This window comes from Telmatherina bonti (assembly GCF_933228915.1).
Source record: "Telmatherina bonti genome assembly, chromosome: 22".
Lineage (NCBI taxonomy): Eukaryota > Metazoa > Chordata > Actinopteri > Atheriniformes > Telmatherinidae > Telmatherina > Telmatherina bonti.
The window spans coordinates 21838543-21853673 of NC_136631.1; the positions used below are offsets into that span (position 1 = coordinate 21838543).

Consider the following 15131-nt stretch of genomic DNA (forward strand, 5'->3'; position numbering starts at 1 on the left):
ATTACAACTGTACAAAATGGTATTATACAGGTTCTATTAAACAAAAATAGACAATAATCACTCAGTTTTACCGCAACGAATTACCGAATCCCTTTATCGACATATCCGTTCAGTAGGATGACAGCGTGTCTCAGTCCCCAACCAAGAGCACACATAAATCGCATCCCTGATGTCGATCATCATGGCACATCCTTTGGATAAATAAAATAACTTAAAAAGATGTATAAGAAAATATACAATCAAAGTTATGCGATACCTTCTGCATTGATAAATTATTAAAGTGCATATCTTGATTTAAGGGGGAAAAAAAGTCATGCTATGAAGCACATGAGACAAATGAAGTGATTTAGTTTAACTTGGAGAAGTGAGCAGATAATGTTCATGCACTTGAGAGCTCTTTTTATGGCATAAAAAAGTAAACTGTACATGCTTATAACAGCCAATGTTCATTGTCACCTTTAGGCAAGTTTATGAAATTAATAGGGGGAAAATCTCTGACTGCAAGTCATGGCATGCTGGTCTTATAAATGCGAGACTGAATCATTTTGTGTACAGTTTGTTGATAATACAGTTTGCACAGAAATGTGATACAGTTTGCTGATTATACTCTACACTGTGCATGTGTGCACTGCAATTTGCATGTGGGCATGCAAATTGCAGATGCTTTGTACAATTTATCTTTTACACACACATATATCTGTGCACACTTAGCCAGACTTTGGTCAAAATTTAAGACCATAGTAGAAAATTCCCTTGTGAAGCAATGAATTCAGATTTAAAAAAAAAAAAAAAAGTCATCAAAAAGTGTCAATTAGACTCCATATACCCTCATAAGTTTTGCCAAGAGGCAAAATGCAAGCCGGCATAAAATGCATGAAGTATACTACACATCCTCCTGCTATTTAGTAAAAGAACAGATATACACAATCAAAGTCTCTGTGTTACCAGCATCCTTCTAAACCCCTTTTGGGAAATGCTTTGCTAATCAGAGACATCACATTATCCATCTTCTTTTTTTTTTGTTTGTTTCTAAAATGCAGACCAATACAGACAATCCAGACTGGATTTAGTGAGCAAATTATTGAAAACACACAGAGGGTGCTTCTAGTAATGCAGAGTGTTCACAGTTGTCTTCATGTATGAACAAAATGTTTACTTTTTTTCTTATATTCTTTGACATAAAATGTTTAAATGTCACCTGAGGTTGTCAGGAGCTATAAAAATTACTTTATCCTGTAAGTCCTCTTCTGATGGGCCAATGCTTAGTCTGTTCAGGTCTGTAGTAAAATAAGAGTCAAATAGGAGTTTATCCAGATGGTTTCACTACTTTAGTTTTTTAAAGTTAAATGGTTAACTTCGCATTCACTTCTGTCTTTTAATGCATGATGAAAGGATGAGTCCTTGGAAAAGTTCCAGACAAGGATGAGGACATGTGTTTGATTATCTGTGGAAGCTAGGCTGCCGATATTTATTCACATGGCCTGCTTATGTGACCTGAAATGAGAAAATAGATGCACATGTTTATTACCGTACAATAAGATATTCAAAATAAGATTCTTACTCCTGTCAAAAGTGCATTTACCTTATGTATACGAGGCGGCATTTCGTCCTCTGAACTCTCTTCTGGAAGAGGCTCAGGGTGTCTTGGTGCTGGTTGACCATCCTCTGCCCATCCACCCATGGGCACACGGACTGACTTTCCTACTTTTCCTCCTGAACCAAAATGATCTAGAAAACAGATGTAAAAAGCAGTTAAGAAGTGCTGCATAGCAAAGAAGTGTTTTTCACCAAGCTAATTTTCTTTCTTTTTTCAACATCATTACATTTCAGAAGATGCATTGTCATTGCATTGTCAACATTTTTATTTATAACTATAATAATGCTGCAAGGAGTCTAGAACCATTTAGTATTTTAAAAATTGATTTTGGATTTATTATATTAAGTTTTGAAAGATATAATATGAAGATAAGATATAAAAGATATAAATGTTAGAAAGAAAACAGGCACCTGTGGCGGGTCCACTGTGGCGCCGCTGGCTGCTGCTGTGTGACTTTGCCCCCTCCTGTTCCATTGGAGTACGACTACTGGCTGAATTGGAAGTGGGAATGGAACTAGGACTGGCCATCGTGGTGGGGAAAGTGTGTGAGCGTGGGAAGTTTTTTGAGTGAGGGTTAGCTTCACTCCTTACTTCATCTGGGATACTGTCACTGCTTTCATCGCTGTCCTGTCTGTGCCATGTGTGACGGGACAGCTCTGTACGAGACTGCTGCTTATGGAGCTTCAGTAACGGAAAACAAAACAAAGCTGAATTGGTTCAAACATAGAGATGTAGAAATTCATAATACGCCTCAAACTCGTACAGATTTACCTCGTGCATGTAAAGTGCGTGGATGCTCATTTCAGTAGAGGCATACTCTGACAAGACCAAACTGGTAAGCTGCCCCTCCCATGCACTGCTCCCTGAGCTTACAGTACGGGCATCAGTCCTTGAGAGTAAAGGACAAAAACAAGAAGATATTACAAAACGGATTGTATAACAGTATGTCAATTAGATTTCAACAAGCAACTCCCTAGGAAGCCGTAACCTGAAAACTGAGCAATTCAGATAAAGTTTTCACTTACCCAGACCCTGCCATTGCTTTGCTGGTGAGACCACTGGCTCTATGAATGGCACTCAAACTTCCTCTCAAATGAAGACTGCTGCTAATTGGGGAAAGAGAGCGCAAGGCAGATGCTCCATCGCTTATACAAGTTGCTGCATGGTTGGTTAAAGAGCTTTCACGGCCAAAGTGAACAGAAGCAAGTGTTGAGGGTCCAGCCAAGAGGTTTGCAACAAGACTTCTTGGCTACAAGAAAGAAAATGGACAGGAAAGTTAATCAGATATCCGAGATGTGATTATTGTAATAGTTGGGCATGAATGCTAATTGATCACCGTACTTCAGATTCTGACAAGGAGAGCGGATGCGTATCACAAGGAACCCCCGTGGCCTCTCGATGAACTCGTTCTTTTAGCTGACTGATGAAGTGAGTGGTTTCCAGAGGAGGCTGCCAGTGGGGGTTGGTGATAGCAAAGTGCATCAGTGATAGCTCTGTTTTCCCATCCTCAGCCTGTTGGTAGATAGATGCCTCTGTCTTCCCCTCTGACATCCACTAAAAAGTGAAGATCAAACATAATTTATTTTCTGCATGTTTTTTTTTTTTTACACAAATATGAGCACTTTGCCCTTCATCTATGATTCAGTCCCTCACCGCTGGATGTCCATGCTGCCTGATGTCCATCTGGGCAAAAGAGCAAGTGTCACCAACTCCGACCACCTCTACAGTGAAGTTCCTAAAGAAATCAATGATCTCCAGAGACTTCCTCCTCAGACAGAAGATGAGGATGATGGGAGTCACTACTGGACTTAGTAGCTCCTCAAGAATAAACACCTGAAAGCAGATTAAGGTGTGTAAATGTAAAAAAGAAAACAATGTAGTGACTGCAATAAGATATAATAACATGCTGGATAAATCTGAGAATAGAGATAAGTCTTGCACCCCAGAATGATACTTAAATCACCCACCACTTCTGTAGAGGGCCACAGGAAGCGTAAACCTATTTCATGCTCAATATCTTTAATCACAGCAGAGGAGCACAGGTCAGTATAAGAATAATGAGTTAGATTTAGACTTAATTTAGTTTACATCAACCTGCAGCCGTGAGTCACACTAAAGACTTGATATATATTCCTCTGTCATTATTTTTTACTCACTGCTTTGTACTGAAAGAGTTGCGAGAACTGGTCCCGGGTCTCATATCTGTGTGCGTTGCCCTGCCAGTGATCAGGCATGTAATGGATGTGAGCCAGAACAACCCGCAACAGCTGCTCAGGACAAAACACCATGTGCTTATCAGGGATAAATGACCTGGCAAAAAAAAAAAAACCGAAAAAATAAAAAAGAGGAGTCAAAGAAACATGTTTTTCAGACATTCCATCTGATTTTGCTGCTCAAGTTTGATGTAAAATAAAAATCATGTCTATATTTTCCAGACAAAAACATTAAGAGCATTGTACTTCAGTACAAACTTAAAATATTTAAGATGTTTAATGCTTTTTGTTTATCAGTATAGTTAGATATCTATAGAAGATATCTAGTATCTTCAGATGCTGCAAAATAATAGGTTTAATTTGTTGTTTAGTTTTCTCAAAAGACTTCAAGTCTTGGTGTTTTTTTGAAGCCTCAGTTCTGTTCTACGTGTAGAAGTAGATACAAATTAGGTAGGATGACTGATTGGCTGACTGACCTGCTAACCGGCAAAGCTTCAAATTTGACTTGATAAAAAGAAAGACCAAAGACTGAAAACCATGATTTAGGAAATTTCTATGATGTCTAAGATACCAGAAAGAAATAATATTACACTGATTGAAAATCAGAAACTACAAATACACCAGAATAAGTTGCTGCAGAGCATTAAGAAAGCAACAACTCTGGATAGCTTTAAAGAACTTTTATAAAGAGCTGGCTTCTGCTTAGTGGTTCACATTAGTGATTATAAGCAGTTTTGTACTCGTGCTTTCTATTTGTTTCATGTTTTTTTTTAATTTAAAATATCAGGTTTTGAGAAATGTACTTGAAATTGAGAACCAGAAATTAGTCAGACCCATTTCTTCATTATCTTAGACTTCAGCAGGCAGTGTTCATTACTTAACTGATTATAAACATCTGGATTTAGATAAATGATAACACATAAACTATTGAACTGATCCTTACCTGCACACTGTGATACACACTCCAAGCAGAGTTATTGACGAGAGAACATGTTCCACTGCGAGCACGTCTTCGTCATAGATTGTCAGGGCAATGAGAACAGCCAGAAGAGACCCAGCAAAAAATGCTACATTTTTTGCAACCACTGTCAGCAGCGGTGAAAGAAAACAGTTCATGTACTTGGATGCTGCCTAGAAAAAAAAAGGACAAAACTTGCTTAAAAATGGAGGAAGTATTAACAGAAATAATAACAACATAACCGTTTCAGTACAAGTGAAATTGGTATGGCCATATTTAAGATTCCAATATTTTTCTTTGGCCTGACATGAAGAAAATGATTCATGGATTAATGCAAAAATCAGATTCATGGTCCTTGGAAAGGAATGGTCAGGATGACAGATCCACCAACCTTATAGCCTTTGCTGAGGCGTGACATGAGCTCGTGGTCTAGCTCATTGAAATGACGCAGATAACATCGACCATACAGAGACCAGCATCTTGCCCCCAGAGAACCAGGCTCTCGCTTTATTACCTATGTATACACACATAACAAACTAATGTCATTTCTAATTGATGCAAACGCTAATTGTTCAAAAATTATACATGTATGTGAATTGTTTACCTCGGTGTAACTGAAAAAGGCATAAAGAATCTGCCAGACAAGAATGACTGGACACAACAGGAGATTGGCAATGCCAATCCACAGGATACGAGATGCAAGTCTGTCTGCAAGTTCAAGCCTGTTACCTCCTCTCTTATACTCTGATTTTAGACTCCACTCATTCTCAAAGAGAGATCCTAGAGGTAAAACAAAATGAGAATAAAAAGAACTATACATTGCTAGAGGGAAGTGCAGACCTTCTGTAAAATAAGCAAACCCTTCCATTTGCCTGCAGATTACAACTCAATGCATGTAAAAATGAATGAAAATAAATACACAATTCTAACAAACCTGGTCCCCAAAAGAAGATGAGCTCAAAGTTGTATTTGAGACCTCGGGTGAAAAACAAGCTCTCCCCAAGTACAGGAAGTCGAAACCGAACGGGAAGGAGTGATTTATTCACCATGGCAACCTGCAGAAGAGCAGGAAGACATCTTTGGTATACATTTGTAGCATTTGATTGTGTTTTGTTTTGTTTTTTTAATTAATTAATGTTTGTTAATTAATGCATTTGGTTGTTCTTGGAAGCAGCAATGTCAAACAGTTCAGTTCCTTTAGGAATTCATCCGAAAGTAACACACCATGTAGTTTTTGAAGCGGAGGATGCGGTGGTAAATATCAAGTTCTGTCAGTTCTTTTTTATGAATGCAGATCTGGTGCTCCTTCTGGATCTCAATTATCCTGGCCTGAACTTCCTGCCATGTTGCATAGGGAAGCTCTGACTGAAGCACAAATGGCACAACAGAGGTTAGAGGTCGGGCTTTACTGGTTGTGAATATAGTCAACATTAGCGGATGTATTTAATATCAGCTGAGCAGGTATTCAATTCAAACAGCATCTCCCTGGAAAATAATAACCTGAATACACATGTCCATCTTACCATGGTCATCTTGAGAGCATTGATGTAGAAGGATCGGATCTCCCAGTAACAGCAGACATTGTAGATAAATTTAACCAAGCGATGTAACCAAAACACCCCAGAGATTATCAGAACAAAGATCACAAATGCATTGTCTCGGATACTAGGGGGGAAAAAAAGAAAACATCAATCCGGATAAACCCAATGTTCAATAGTATTAGTAACACTGCTATAATATATAGTGGTGTCTGCAAATGCACCAAAGAAAGCACAGGACTCACCGAGCACTACAGACATCCATTGGGAGGAATGCATCAGGCAGGGTGACTTTAGATGAATCAGTATGGTTTACAAACTTGTTGGCAAACAACACGTCATAATCCACACAGTTAGCTAAGAACACTGTGAAGCCAACCACAAACAGGAGTTGTCTGCAAACAGAGAGAGAAAAAGAAGGAGCCGGCTGTGGTTAAAAAACTGGGGAGAAGGGCATAATAAGGTTATTTAAGCTACCAGATTGCCTGAAAGATGCTATTATAATGTAGAAGATACATACATCAGCTCAAAAATCTCTCCCAGCAGCATGCAGGTGAATCCATTCTTCTGGTGAAGATTATAGACGTAATGAAAATTAAGGAAACTTGGGAATTTGTTTGAGGTTGGTAAATATATTTAAATTCAGACATCCTATTAGAAATGAAGGAAGGTTCACTTAGCATTAACATGCAAAATATACCACACGGACTAGCCCTGAAGAATTTATTTCAAAAGGATATTCTCTGGAAAAACAGGTCCAGATTTTCTATGTGGTGCCAGTGGGCTGCAAAAGATTCATTTCAAATTAGTAATGATGTTGTCTAATAATGTCAGGATGTGATTATGTGTATGATTAGTTTATGTGTATCGTACATTTGGTTCCTTCAGGCACATGCATCAGCAGGTTCTCCTCTCCGGGGGGAGAGTCGCTGTAGGACGCTTCCAGGCGCTGGTACTCGGTGTCAAACTGCGCCATAGTGACAGCAGCTTCGGTCTCAAAGAGCAGCCACGGCTACAGACTAGAGACAATGGGGATGAAAATATGAAGAAAGGCGTTGAACCAAAGACAAAAGTGTACATCCCAAATTCAAACAACAGTATGACCTGATTTTGACATGCTGTAGAGTACAAACTCCTCGTAGCCCACCAGCACCAACCCGTGCATGCACCGCTTTATACGCTTGTGTTTTATGACTGACTGTCTCATTTGATTAATCATTTCCTAACCCTGCAAAGACCGTATCTAAGACACAGCAGTAATTCAGAGACCACACCTATATTCTTGCTGACAGTGTTGATGAAAGCAAAGCATCTGGGCATGCTCGAATAGTTTGGGGTGAGAAGAAATCCTAATCAATAGTAAAAGTGTAAGAAGTTGTGAATGCCTGAATTCACGTCCTTTAACATGAAAAGTTCCCATCAGAACTAAATCGTCTAAAATTGGATGTGAAATGAGAATACATATTTAAAAAAGAATTTTTCAAAAATTAAAAACTTAAAACTGCCATGGGCATATGTGTCCACCCAGTCTAAAAAGCTCTGGTGCAACCAGTTACCTTGAGAAGTCACATAATTAGTGAAATGAAGTCCACCTGTGTGCAATCTAAGTATCACATGACCCGTCTGTACATACACACCTTTTCTGAAAGGCCCCCAGAGACAGCCACATGTATGCAAGTGGCAGCGCTAACCAAACACTGCCATGAAAACCAAGAAACTTCACAAGCAAGACATGGACAAAGTTATTGAGAAGCACAAGTCAGGGTTGGGTTATTGAAAACATTACAATCAAATGGGAAGAAAATGGCACCACTAAAAATATACCAAGAGAGGGCTGCCTAGCAAATTACCAGGCAAGGAGAGCATTAATCAGAAAGGCAGCACAGAGGCCAAATATAACCCTTGAGAAGCAGCAGCATCCCCCAACAGAGGCTGGAGAATCTGTCTGTAGGACCACAACAAGTTGTCCACACCATACAGCTGAGCTTTATGGAAGAGTGGCCAGAATAAAGTAACTATTTTAAGTTAAAATGAAGAAAGCACATTTTGAATTTGCAAAAAAGGCATGTGGGAGATCTTCAAAATGGGCTCAGGTAAGATGTGATTAAAATTTATTTTTTTGACCATCAAGGAAGAACTGTGTGAGGCTCATCCAACAGGTCTCATCACCCCACAATGAAACGTGGTGTTGTCAGCATCATGCTGTGGGGTGTTTTTCAGCTGCATGGAATAGGAAACTGAATGAAGAAACTGGTCCAGGGAAAGATGAATGGTACGCCAATGTTCTTGAGGAAACCCTGTAAACAGTCAAAAGTGATTTAAAAGTAGACCACGGTTTCACGTTCCAGCAGGACAATGACACCCATTACAACAATAATTAAGTGGTTTAAAGTGAAACATAGAAATGTGTTGGAATGGTCAAATAAAAGCCAAGAAATGAATCAAATGGAGACTCTAGTCAGACTTGGACTGGTGTTCACAAGCAAGAATCATCAAACTTCAAGAAGCTAGAGCAGTTTTTCCTTGATGAAAGAGCAAATAATCCCAGTGATTTCATAGACTAATCAAAAACGACTTCCAGGTGCAAAAGGTGTCTCTACCAAGTGCTGAGAGGTGGATGAACAGTGATACACATTGATGCTTTGTTATTTTGTCCTATCTGTTACACAATAATATTACAACCATCTTCAAAACTGTAGGCATGTTGTGTGAATTAGATGATCCAAACCCTCAAAAATCTTTTGTGATTCAAGGTTTCTAAAGAAACAAAACAAGAAAAATGCCAGGGCACTGTACATAAAGGCAGACTTACATCCATTCCAATACGTAGTGTCCGGCACATCTCTGGGGGCTGCTCAACATTTCCAGCTGAAAAAGAAAAAAAAAAAAAAAATTAAGATAAAAATGGATTAAGATCACTTTATCTAAGATATACAGCCTACTCTGATATAACTACAAGACACTGACGGTGAAGGCAACACGAGGTAACAAACGAAACGGCACAGAGCTAAACCCACAGCACATCAGAAATAGCCGTGTTTTACTTGCGTTTTCCCGAGTACATTAATGATCTTTGATACCCAAACAAACGAAGCCAATACAGATCTGATTTAGATGGTGGTGTGTTCGTGTTTTGACAGCATAGGCCTGCCTCCCTCACCAAAAATATGTCACCTCACGAATCACGCAGCATAAAGTCCTCATGGTTCGGTTCCCCTGCCTACACTGGGTCGCTCTTAAACGATGAATTCCCCTGAGTTTATGTGATAAGTGTATTATTTTCGTTTTCTTTTCTCTCTCTCTGAAAGTCTGACACAAGCCAGTTTCATTTTCGAAACAGCTAGCAGTGTTGTGTCTGTTACGTCGAAAGGACACACACATTAACCAATCATAGAAGAAGTTGACTGAGCGTTTCAAAATATTAGCCAATCCAGTTTGTATGAAGGCGGGCTTTAAATGTGTGCGTTGTAGCTGACACGCCTCGTAATGGGCCACTCATTGTATTTATCTACTCTAAATGTGTATTTTCCGCCATCTCCTGGCCATTTGGCTTTTTGTCGTACAGTTAATTTAGACAAAAATATTCTGAATGACCATGTCTCTAATGAGTGGAGTCTCGAGTTGTAACATCAGGAAGACATCATGTCTGACAAAGATTATGCACATAATCAATGGGGAAGATTAAGTTGTGGAACAGTTGGTGTAAAACTGACTAATACATCCTATTGCAGAAATGGACTGTGATGCTCTGTACAAAATGAGAAGAGCAGACTACTTTCTGAGTTAGTTCAGTTTCTTTGATGTGTACAGTAAGATATGCAAATGGTGCTGGGTGTAATTCTTGATGCTAAGGTCTGCATGAGGAACAGCATCAGTATTGGAGATGTAGCAGGCAGAATAAAATCGCATAAAAGAAGGAAATTGTCCCAGCAAACCTGGAAGCATTTGAGTTGGGGGCATGAGGACTAAGACAAACAAACTGCTGTGGATTGTGAAGAATCCATTCCGCCTATCTACCTTTTGTCAAAACTGTGTCATTATAATATCAAAGTAAAATACAATGTGAACCATTTTCAGTATTGTGACTTACAACATTGTTTAAATGAACACCTTTTTACTCTCAGTTTATAAGTTTGATTATATTTTGTGAATGAAAGGACTGCCAGATCAAATCAGGCAAACTCAGGAAAAATACATCTGAAAATCGTTGATATTCTACTTGTGCTTTATTATTTTAAATTTAATTCGATACTTTTTTAAAAAAGAATCAATGACATTAATCTGGTTTAGAGAAGCAAACCTATTTCATTCAATTCATTATGCAGAATTCTTGCTAAACTTTAAACACCAATGATAAATCAATAAATTGCCACTTCATCCTCTATTGTTTTCATTCTTTCTTTTTTCATTCAATATTTCTATCAAAGTTTCTTAGAAAATCAAAAATAAAAATAGATTAAAGCATGGTCTTTTACAATTTAAAGCAGAAACAAAATCATAACTAAATTATATTCTGCTTGACCTTTGCATGTTGCATGTCATGCGACCATGTGCTTTGTTAGCGGCACTTCTGCTAGAGCTGGTGTTTTCTCTATTTGGTCAGGAAATATAGAACTAATGAGGCTCAGGAGCTGACTCTGCTCAGCAAAGATGATGCTTTGCAAAGCCAAGCTCACCTTCTGTCACACTTGGCCTTAATGAATATTCATTTGTGATTGTTAAGCCTCACCAGTGACAGCTGGGCTTTTGTTCATTGTGTTGCTGCTGTAGTTACACTGTTAACACCAACGATTGTGTGTGTTTGTACCCTTGAGAATTAAATTAGATGATTTCATTAATCAATCCCCTCACACTGGATCTGAGTAATAGATGATCTCTCAATTACATTATCGCACAAAAGGATAAAAATACTTTGCTTTGACTGTTTTGTTTTTTTTGACACTTTTTAATTATTTTTGTTTATCCCCGAAATCTACAAAATATCCTTTTTGTGCATTCTTTATTTTATATTGAAAGAGATTTTTTTGTACAAGGCCAGGAGGTCTTGACTCTAAGGGGGTGGTCTATATAATCCAGTTATTGTGATCTGGGTGTTTTAATCTATCTAATGAGGATTAAGCTTAATGCAAGTAAGCACACAACAAAAAGCCAGTCAAAATGATACGTATCATTTGATAAACACCTAACTGAGTTAACAAGTAGGACACTGTTTAAAAGTTGCACCACAAAGCCTGCCAATCTATCTAATTGATCAATCTTGATTTAAATCCTGAAATTTATAACTTAATATACTGAAATGATTACACAAAAATTGAGCAACTTTGGGAATGTTGATGATATAATCAAATTATTGACATCATATGTCTTAGATGACTTTGATTTAGCTATTTTTCTGATCTCAATAGATCAACTATAAGAAAAAAATGGTGGTCTGTTTGGTGAGTATGGATTTGTATGTCTGGAAGCAAGCATGTTGTGCTGCAGGCTATAGCCGACTGATTAAATTAACCCGCTCCCTGTTGGGAATTACACTGATAGCTAGTTTAGTCCATAGACTGTCATAGTGCTGTGCAACCCATGAATGGTGCAAGGAATAGTAAGGGTGGGGGGAGGGTGCAGTAAATGGGGTGCATGGATAGAGTTCTGAGTATTGGGTAGGAAGGGGGGATAAGAATCAGGATGAAGTCATCTCTCTAGAGCTGTCTAATTAGATTGCCTTTTCCTGTACATGCACCCACTATATAACCACCACAGCAAGTAAGAAATCTCCACACATTTAGAATTTACATATGTGGATCAACAAACCTTTTAAAATGGAATCAATTAAGGTTTATTTTCTGTCCTTGCTGGTACATCTGTGGCAGCCCTAATTGTTCCATTTACCTTTGGGTTGAGGAAATATAAAATATATGATCATGTTGAGGGACTATTTTAAAACCACAATTAATTTTCTGTCCAAAGAATGTCAACATATCAACAAAGTCATTTAGCACTTCTCTGTACAATACTGATTTTGTGCTGTCAAATTCAGACAAGTCATAAAGCATACGTTTAGGCTCCAAACAGTAACAACAATTTAACCAAGATTCCCTTGATGTCTTTACCATGTCATGCTGTATAGTAGGAATATGTTGATTGGTTCATATGTAAAGCCAGTATTGAGGACAATTTTCTTTCAATAGCAAAATAATCTAAATAAATTGAGATAAGGATCTTGTCTCATTCTGATGATTAGAAACTAGTCTAGGCATGTAATACTTCTGGGCTGAATTGAATGATTCTCTATATTTATCTTGTGATTTAATGATTTTGATAATAAACTACAAATTTAGTAATGTGTAAACTGTGTGTTTAAACGCAAATATCTGCAGACATGGACAAAAATTGTAGACATCCCTCTGATAATAAAAACAAACACACAACGGTCACACTAACTAAAGAAGTAATAATGAAAATATAAAGAAAATTAACCGAGGAAAATCACAGTGCTTTTGAATTATTGATGAACAGAATCATTTTACTGAACAAACCAATGAAATATGCCTGCATAAATTATGGCACCTATAACTTGATATTTTGTTTTGTTTCAGGTCCTTCCACAGATGTTCAATATGCTTTAGATGATGACTCATAAAAAGGCCTCCTCACAATAGCCAAATGTTTTGCTGTTAGTCATTCTTGGTGTTTTTGCTCCATGATTAATATCATGTTGGAAGACCAATAACCTGTCACTGAGATGAAACTTTCTGACACGAGGCAGCTTATTTTGCTGCAGAATGCCTTGAGTCTTGAGATTTCATTGTACCCTTTACAGATTCAAGACACCCTCTTCCAGATACAGCAAAGCAGCCCCAAAACATAACCGAGCCTCCTTCATGTTTCACAGTAAGGACAGTGTTGTTTTCATGGTGTGCCATGCCAAAAAAACTCCAGTTTAGTCTCATCTGTCTGGAGCATATTCTTCCAGAAGCTTTGTGGCTTGCCAATATATGTTGTGGCAAATTCCAGTCCAGTTGTCTCCCATGAAGTCCACTTTGGCTCAAACAGTGACGAAGTGCAGTCTGACACAAATCTGTTGCATCAGTGTGACTCTTATGTGCAAAATGACTTTGTGCGTTATGTCCTATTATTTGTGTCATTTGTTTTTCCATACATTTCTCCAGAATTTGGGTTATATGATTTTGATTTGTTGTTTCTAGCTCACTTATTTATTGTTTATTTCCTCTTTCCCCTTCTCCCAAACTCTATTTTTGTCTCTGTGTGTTTTGTCTCTATTCTCATCCCAAACAGTCAAGGCAGACAGCAACATATCCTTCATCTAGTTCTACTGCTTAGTGTTTTAGAAAGAATTGCTATGATCTTTCTTTTTAAAGCATCCAGAGATGCCTGTTATTAGTAAAGAATTATTGAAGTACTTACACTTTTTTTGGGTGAAGGTAAAGCTTTAAAAGACACTAAATTAATCACATGGATGCTAAAAACACCTCCTAATGACTTTACAAGAGTAACTCTGCAGTGGTATCAGAGATGGGTGGACAAAGAGATTGACATCTAGTGTATTACTGTGGCAGAAACAAGCTACGTGAATAGCTTTTATAAATTATACTGTATCTTAAACACCACATGTGCTAATTAAAAAAACAACAAATAGATAAGTTAATTCATATACCAATAAAAATAAGTAAGTTCCATCTATAAAGACTATATTTCACTGTGAAGGCTTCAGCCTTGGAAATGTTACTTGAATTCAAATCCACACACCGTGTGTTGGATGAGTCATGCAGATCAGGTGACCTTATACATGACACTTCCTATGTGTGCATGTGTGTTTGTCTGCGTGTGTTGAGCATTAAAACTATGTGTCATTGTCTTTGAGAGTGCCCTAATCTCTGAAGATTGAACTCTGACACCAGACAGAATGATTTCCATAACAGACTCTTTTCACTTAACTTACAGGTCCAATATTCATCAGTTTGCCGTTGCATAATAACCATATTTCACTGGAGAGGCTTTTAGGTTATTAGAGTGTTATCTGGATCTAATGGCTAGTTTCTTCTTACAAGAGATGCAAAAGCTAAATTAAATTCAATTTTGTCTCTTTGTGCTTCAGAACAGTTGTTAATATGTTAAAACATATTTCTAACCATTACAAATGTTATGATGATTATTTACAAGTTAAAATATGAATGATGTAGTTACTTTGTGTTGAAAGGGGTTTAATAATGTGAAGTAGTTGAAAACATTAAATTGTGGCAAAGTAACCACAGATATGGTTCCTTCAAATGTGCATTGTTGTAAACCGAGTGAGTTACAGATCTCAAAAAATGGACTGCAGTTAGTAAAATCTTCTGCTATATGTGTGACTTTGCTCTTTTAATATGAGACAAAGATTACATTAGAAGAATTAGGGGCCTTTGGATTTGAATTTACTCATGCTCCTGATATGGCAAATTATGTCAAATTCAACCTGACAAAGCTAATTTGTTTCTGTGTGACCGTCATAGAGATTTTGACCTCATGCCTTATTATTATCATAAACTACTACAGTGTATGTCTGATGATCAGTATATGCAAACCATGTGGAGTTCCTCCATCTCTTTGATTCTGGACATCTGCTCAATCAACCATTAATAGATGAGTCTGGAATGAAAGAAGGAGGATGTTCACAGAAGAGGAGAAACTGGAAAAGAAAGGGGGCAATAAATGAAGAGATTTATGGCTGCCGTGGTCGTAAAACTGATTGGCTGTGACATGGAGAGTGATGCCATTTACCACATGCAACATATGAAATGCACACACGTGTATTTCACACTCACTCGAATGTT

At 37.8% G+C, this 15131-nt stretch overlaps 1 protein-coding gene across 2 annotated transcripts; it reads right to left on the reverse strand.

Moving 5' to 3' along the window:
- atg9a (ATG9 autophagy related 9 homolog A) lies at nt 1–9630 on the reverse strand. 2 transcript variants are annotated; one of them, XR_013771774.1, is made up of 20 exons: nt 9467–9630; nt 9119–9174; nt 7180–7325; nt 7047–7090; nt 6827–6891; nt 6552–6701; nt 6292–6433; nt 5993–6133; nt 5703–5823; nt 5373–5548; nt 5160–5282; nt 4754–4941; nt 3754–3907; nt 3251–3430; nt 2939–3151; nt 2623–2846; nt 2369–2486; nt 2189–2278; nt 1583–1728; nt 1–1494 (listed from the first exon to the last, which is right to left on the reverse strand). XR_013771774.1 is itself a non-coding variant. In XM_079261795.1 (20 exons), exons 3-20 carry the CDS (start codon nt 7280–7282, stop codon nt 1486–1488), a joined length of 2568 nt encoding a protein of 855 aa, XP_079117921.1. In that variant the 5' UTR covers nt 7283–7325; nt 9119–9174; nt 9467–9630; the 3' UTR covers nt 1–1485. The 2 variants fall into 2 exon arrangements, 1 of the variants encoding a protein (XP_079117921.1); XM_079261795.1 differs by having other exon boundaries at nt 2008–2278.
- Between the last annotated feature and the right edge of the window lie 5501 nt (nt 9631–15131).